This window comes from Octopus bimaculoides, chromosome 1, assembly GCF_001194135.2.
Source record: "Octopus bimaculoides isolate UCB-OBI-ISO-001 chromosome 1, ASM119413v2, whole genome shotgun sequence".
Lineage (NCBI taxonomy): Eukaryota > Metazoa > Mollusca > Cephalopoda > Octopoda > Octopodidae > Octopus > Octopus bimaculoides.
The window spans coordinates 104,435,054-104,443,010 of NC_068981.1; the positions used below are offsets into that span (position 1 = coordinate 104,435,054).

The window sequence follows — 7,957 nt, forward strand, 5'->3', positions numbered from 1 at the left end:
AAGGTCCTGCCTCACCACCTCATCCCAGGTCTTCCTGGGCCTACCTCTTCCACAGGTTCCCTCCACTGCTAGGGTGTGGCACTTTTCATCGTTACCTTTTCAGTTCAAATTCCAAGGTCAACTTTGCCTTTCATCCTTTTTGGGGTTGATAAAATAAGTATCAGTTGAACACTTGGGTCAATGTAATCGACTCAACCCCTTCCCAAAATTGTTGACCTTGTGCCAAAATTTGAAGTCAATATTATTCATCAATTTTTTTCTTTTCTTTTTTTGCTACTAACCTTCACACTGCTTTTTATAATTATGATAAATTAAGTACAAATTCAGATTAGACACTTAATGAGAATAATGTTCATATTGTAAATTAAACACATTGCAACTTCAGGCAATATTTATTTATTTATTTATTTAAAAATTTTACTGAAACTTTTTTCTAACCCTAAATTTGGTACAATTGAGTTTGCAGATGCAGTTTGATAAAATTAGATATAAGAATTATAGTTTGATATCACTTTAATCTAGGTCCCAACCTACTATTCAAAAATAGATGGTTGTTGTTTTTGTTTTTGGTGTTGGTGGCAGTGGTGATGGTTGTGGTGGCTACAGTACTGGTGGGGGTTCATCCCAGTTTGATCCTAACAATGCACACTCATGGTCAAAAGTATTCCAGCCATAGCTGTTCCATTCCTTTTTTTTTTTTTTAATTATTTCTTGTTATATAGGAACAGGTGTGGTGTGTCGGCAAGTGTCTTTTGCTATAGCCTTAAGCCAACCAAAGCCTTGTGAATGGATTAACTAGATGGAAACTAAAAAGAAGCCCATTGTGTGCGTGTGTGTGTGTGTGTGTGTGTGTGTGTGTGTGTGTGTATAGGCATAGGCATGGCTGTGTGGTAAGAAGTTTGCTTGCCAATCACATAGTTCCAAGTTCAGTCCCTCTGCATAGCACCTTGGACAAGTGACTTCTACTTAAGAAGCCTATTGTATATATATATTGGACCATCCCATAAATAATACGGTTTTTCTATACTTCTTTTATTTTTCAAAATTAAGATAAAGTTCTTTTTTATTCTAAAATGTACTCTCCTTCATTTTCTACAATGCTCTTCCATCTATCTGGTAGACTTGCAAGGCCCCTCTTCCAAAATTCACTTGTCTGTGACAAAAAATACTCCTCCACTACTGTTCTGACCTGATCTACAGAATTCATATTTTTTCCATCTAAATGATTTTGAAGACTGCAGAATAAATGATAATCAGATGGGGCTATGTCTGGCAAATATGGTGGGTGGGGCATCGTTTTCCATTCAAACTGCTCCAGGCTTTTGAATGTCATCCTTGCTGTATGTGGCCGAGCATTATCCCGATAAAAGAACACCTTTCGTCTTGAAACCAAAGATGATCGTTTTTATTCTAGCACAGGTGTTGATGAATGGTTGGATGACCAAATCCAAGCTTCTCTGCTAGTTCTTCAGCAGTTATGGTTGGATTTTGTTCAACCTGGGTTTGCAGGACGTCATCGTCAAGCTCTACAGATCCTCCAAGATGAGGCTCGTCTTCTAGGCTGTATTTCCGGCTCAGAATTTCTGGAACCACTGTTGACACTGATTTACACTTATTATCCAATCCCTATGTACTGCATTAAAATTCCTCACACTTTGTTGTCTTTATTGAACTCATAAAGCAAAATATACCAAATATTCTCCTTTGTTACTTCCATTATAGCTTTGGAAAAATAACTGATAAAATCGAACTGCCCACTTCAGAACTTGCACTTAGAATAAGGACAAAGTAAAATCACTACCTGCTTTCATAGCAAGTTGATGGAGGTGGTTTATCCCATTCCCTCCGACTTTTAGTTCATGCAATTGAAAAAATCGCATGATTTATGGGATGACCCAATATGTGTGTGTGTGTGTGTGTATATCTCTGTCCCCCACCACCACTTGACAACTGGTGTTGGTGTGTTTACATCCCTATAATTTAGTGGTTCAGCAAAAGAGACTCTATAGAATAATTACTAGGCTTGAAAAAACAAAAAATAAATACTGGGATTGATTTATTTGACTAAAACTTCTTCAATATGACATTCTAATTTTCAGACAATAGGGTTTTATGTCTGAAGGAAGATTTCATTGTTAGCTCTAGTTGACCATCAGGGTCCAAGGGATCAATGTTAGCTTGTCTGATGTAGGTTAAAGCTACAGAGTTCTGGGGTTTTATTTTGGTTTTTTGGTAGGATCCTTTTTAGTGGGGTAGTTGGAAGAGGTTGGGCAATATTTATAACATTTTCAGAGCTTTTTAAACTGAAGAAAGGCAGAGAGAAATTTATTCTGTGACTAGAGGTGTGATACAAATGCTTTCAATAAAGTCATCACCACTGAAGGCAGCAAAGTATCATCATCCCAGAAAGGATGAAAGACAATGTCATCCTCAGCGGAATTTGAACTCAGAATGTAAAGATGAACGATATACTGCTAAGCATTTTGCCTGGCATACTAATAATTCTGCAAGTTCACCGACCTTCTTAATGATAACTAATAATAATGAGCATTTCAAATTTTGGCACAAGACCAACAATTCCAGTGAGAGGGTAAGTCAATTACATTGACTCTGCTATCCAAATGATACTTATTTTATCGACCCCGAAAGGATGAAAGGCAAAGTTGGCCTCAGCAGAATTTGAACTGAGAATGTAAAGACAGATGAAATCCCACTAAGCATTTTACCCAGAATGCTAACAATTCTGCTAGCTCACCACTTTGATAATAATAATAACAACCTTTTCTACTATAGCCACTAGGCCTGAAATTTGCAGGGAAGGGACTTAGTCAATTACATTGATTCTAGTGCTCAACTGGCATTCTAACAATTCTGTCAGTTCGCTACCTTAACAACAACAACAATAATAATCCTTTCTACTAAAGGCACAAGGCCTGAAATTTGGAAGAGGAGACTAGTAAATTACACTGACCCCAGTGTTTAACTGGTACTTAATTTATTGACCCTGAAAGGATGAAAGGCAAAATTGACCTTGGTTGAATTTGAACTCAGAACATGAAGACAGATGAAACACCACTAAGCATTTTGTCCAGCAATTCTGCTAGCTCACTGCCTTAACAATAATAATAATAATCCTTTCTATTAATAGCACAAGGCCTGAAATTTTGGGGGAGCGGATTAGTCAGTGTTTAACTGGTACTTAATTTATCAACCCTGAAAGGATGAAAGGCAAAGCTGACTGTGGCAGAATTTGAACTCAGAAAACATAGCAACGGGTGAAATACCACTAAGCAATTCATCCAGCATGCTAACAATTCTACCAGCTCACCACCTTAACAATAATGATAACAACCCTTTCTACTAAAGGCATAAGGCCTGAAATTCTGTGAGAGGGGACTAGTCAATTACATCGTTCCTAGTGTTTCACTGGTACTTAATTTTTGAACCTCAAAAGGATGATTGATAAAGTCAACCTTGACGTAATTTGAACTCAGAACATAAAGATGGACAAAATGTCACTAAGCATTTTGCCAGGTATGCTAACGATTCTGCCAGTTTGCTGCCTTACCAATAACAATAATAATAGTAATAAAAATAATAATTATAATAAAAAGAATTATTTGATCAGATTCCTATGATAAACTTGGGCAAATATTACTATTTCTTTCTTTCTTTCTTTTCTTAGCATAATTTCGGGTTCTCAATTTTGTTTTGTGTAGATTATATTCAAAGGTTAATCAAACACTGATTAAAGGCTAAAGGCTACAGTCTTGTATTTTGAGAGATATTTCAAGAAATCGTTCTGTAAACAATCTATGCACAGACAATGACTTTTATTTATTCTATGTTTATTTTTTATTTTTCCTTTTTACTTTTTCAGAGTTCAAACTGTGCCTTGAGGTGGCTTCGACAAAAAGATAGCAATGTAAATGGGCTTGTGGCAGGGTTTTTAGCTGGATGGTCCATGTTGTTTTACAAAAGTTCTACTTTGGCACTTTATTTAGCTATGAAGCTTCTTCAGGTAATATTTATTATTTATCATATATCATAATTACAGCAGAAATGCTGATCATACTAATTACACTGTGTAACGCAATTTTTTACCTTTGGTAGCAACTGCTATTTCCTATTTGCTTGCCCCTAGGAAGTATAAAAAATGGCTGATATTTCCGCCAAGCTTTGCTTCCTTCAAACTTGTCTCCACTTAGACAGCTAGAAGTAAGCTGATCTGTTGAGCTTACAATCCCTGTGTTTATACTGCTATGTTGCCAGAACACTCTAGAAATTCTTGAAACTTTTAGAAACTTCTAGAAAGTTCTAGAAAATTTTGCTTAGCAACTCAGCACTGAATCTGTCTGAAATGTAATAGAAAATAGGTCAGTTTCAAAACATTGATTTCCAGATCACAAAAGCAAAGTTTGAAAGGAATAGTAGACATTTCTCTTGATTTCTAGAGAGAAGGAAATAGGAAATAGTACTTACTGACCAAAGACAAAATAAATAAATAATAATTTTGTTACACAGTATTATAATAATTTCTGATTTTAGTACAAGGCCATCAGTTTTGAGAGGAGGGATTTAGCCATTGACCCTGAAAGGTTGAAAGACAATTTAAACTCAAAATGTAAAGAGCCAAAACATGTGAAAGGCATTTTGTTCATTGCTCTCTCAATAATTGTAATAATGATAATGATAATAAAAATAATAATAATGATAATAATAATAATAATAACTGTATCTAACATAATCATAAGGCCAAGAATTTGTTGGGTGGGGTGGATTTCATCAGTTACATTGATCCCAGTATTTGAATGCTTCTTTATTTTATCAGCCTACTGAAAGATGAAAGGCAAAGTTGACTTTCGCAGGATTTGAACTCAGAACATAAAGAGCTGGAATAACGACCAGTACATATTTGTTTCAACACCCTAACAATTCTGCTAAGCCACTGCCTTTACTATTATTATGATTATTTATTTTTAATACTATTGTTATTGCTAATATAGCAAACTGACAGAATCATTACCACACTGGGCAAAATGCTTAGCAGCATTTTGTCTGTCTTCTTGTTCTGAGTTCAAATTCTGCTAAGGTTGACTTTGCTTTTCGTCCTTAAGTATTGGAGCCAATGTAACTGAGTTACCCTCTCCCTTGAAATTGCTGGCCTTGTACCAAAATTTGAAACCAATATTATTGTTATTGCTGCAATAGTGAATTGTCAGCTGCAGTAGCATTTAAGTTTACAGCTAATTCATCTTTAATAGTTGATAAAATAATTCCTAGTAATAAGCTGATTTAAACTAAAATACTGGTTCGCTGTCTCTGAAAATTTATGCCTTATGCCAATATAAAAAATTTTTGTTGTTATTCTTATTATTGTAGTTTTGGGATGTCAGACAAATTGCCTGGTGGTTATTTAGTTTATTATAGTAAGCATGGACTGGGCAGAGCCAGCCCCAATTTTTCATCTTTCAAACATGTTTTGATTTGGTGCAACAAGTGCCACAAGCCCAGTATTTATCAAGTTACAGGATTTATATGGAGTTACCTTTTCCATTTTTAAATCCATAGAAATAAAACAATATTTTGCTCTCACAAACCAGTTATTTCCTGATGTTATTTTCTTATTACATATTTCTTGTGGATAAATGTTGATCACTGCTGTCATTGGATTTACCTACATTTCGAAATGCATAGAAAAAAGCTATCAAAGTTACCATATTCCTATCATAGATTTAATGTTCTCATTGTAATACAGAAAAACTTAGATAAACAGTAAAAGTACTGAAAGGCCAAATCTGGCCTGGATCTATTGGTATGTCTGTGAGTGACCATTGTCTGGAGACAAATAGGTGTATCCTTAATGTAATTCTTTTTGAGAATTACATTAAGTGTACACCTAATTCACAAATAGAATTGGCAGGACATCCATTTGAATTATTGATACAATCCATTCAATAGATTCCAGCTTCCAACTAGACAGTTTCACACCAAGACTTGAGTCAGTGTAAGACTTTGCTAAAAGATATTTTTCCAAGATGCCACATTATTAGAACTGAACCTAGGCCTTCATAATTGCAAAATAAACTTCTTACAAGTAACATAGCTCTATACAATTTTAACATCAGTGTTGCAATCCACTTCTATAACCAATGTCAGTACTGTGGAATTCATGAATAGTGATTTATTACTTGCTCTGTTGACTTCATAAAACTGTTTCTCTGTAATACACTAGCATACTGTCCAGGAGAAGTCTTGTCTCTACTTTGGTTAACATTATGGAAACCAGGTAGGGCAGTGAGATGGCAAAATCATTAGCACGCTGGGCAAAACGCTTAGTTGCATTTTGTCCAGCTCTTTAAATTCTGAGTTCAAATTTCGCCAAGTTGACTTTGCCTTTCATCCTTTCAGAGTCAGTAAACTAAGTATTAGTTGACCTCTGGAGTCGATGTAATTGATTTATCCCTCCCATGAAAATGCTGGCCTTGTGCCAAAATTTGGAACCAATATTATGTAAATCAGGTAAAAAAAAAAAAAAACATGAATGTAGATCCCATTGAGTTAGAAAGAGCCTGTAAGAATGATAGTTCAGAATGAGCATGTAAGATGATTGAAAACCATTTACCAGTTATGTGATTTTCATGGTGTCTATGATATAAATTACTTAATATCTGTATCACACCGGGCAAAGTGCTTAGTGACATTTTGTCCGTCTTTACGTTTTGAATTCAAATACCGCTAAGGTCATTTTTGATTTTCATTCTTTCGGACTTGATAAAATAAGTAGCAGTTGAACACTGGGATTGATGTAATCGACTTAGCCTAACCTTCAAAATTGCTGACCTTGCGCCAAAATTTGAGACCAATATTTGTATTGTCAATTCCACGATTTTTTCAGCATGAGTTATTTCCCTTACCTTTAATTCGTTCAATGGTGTGTTCGTGGAAATAGAATCACAAATTTGTACATACAAACACACTCATAACACTATACAGTATGTGCCATGCAGGTTTCCATTTAAATGTAAATGAATAAATTATACTGTTGTGTCTGGGGAGAGTCATTTTCTTATTGTGCCTTGAAATTTAACACACTCACCGTTAAAATTTCCACTTATTTCTTATTTTTATTTTCCTAAACTTTTCGTTGCGTCTTGCAACCTTATCAATAGTCTTGACTGTCAAATTTCAAGGCACAATAAGAAAATGACTCTCCCCAGACACAACAGAATATGCTTCAACACACGAAATCACATAAAAAATCTTGCAAACCAAATCCAAAAACGGAATAGATTATATTTCTCCACAAAATTGGAGACAAAACAGAAAGATATTGTATGAATAGGATATGACATGCTGTTGAGCTTATTTCTTTTTCTGTTTTTCCTTTTTTAACAGGTACTCTATTTCAAAGGGGTTGAAAAAAAAGCAGTCCCTCATATACACTGGGCAGATATTTTTCTGTACACACTTTCAACTGCCTTCCTTTTCCATGTTGTAAGTGAATATTATTTGTTATTATTTTCATTTTCATTTTACACTAGCAGAGATACCCAGCCTTGTTTGGGATTAAAATGGCATAGTTTTTTTTTTTATTGTTTTACTTGTTTCAGTCATTTGAGTGCGACCATGATGGAGCACCACCTTGTAGTTGAAGAAATCGACCCCTGGACTTATTCTTTGTAAGCCTGGTGATTATTCTATCGATATCTTCTGCCAAACTGCTAAGTTACAGGGATGTAACTTGTTTCTAAGTAACTGTGGTGGGAACAAACACAGACACAAATACACACACATAATATATATATATAAATAATACAAAATGGAACAAGAATGCAAAACATTACACTGCACCATCTGGACCAAGAATCAAACCCATGACTTTACTCTTGTTAGCTAGAGATGTATTCTTAGGTTAATATATATATATATATATATATATATATATATATATATA

The 7,957-nt window shown here is 34.8% G+C and overlaps 1 protein-coding gene across 1 annotated transcript in view; it reads left to right on the top strand.

Annotated features, from left to right (window-relative positions):
- Positions 1 to 7,957, top strand: part of LOC106869501 (transmembrane protein 135) — a 674,585-nt gene that overhangs the window by 660,729 nt on the left and 5,899 nt on the right. Inside the window, exons 10-11 of the mRNA XM_052968741.1 lie at positions 3,881 to 4,021; positions 7,399 to 7,497. Coding sequence (XP_052824701.1) covers positions 3,881 to 4,021; positions 7,399 to 7,497 — 240 coding nt within the window. The remainder of the gene's footprint in view (positions 1 to 3,880; positions 4,022 to 7,398; positions 7,498 to 7,957) is intronic.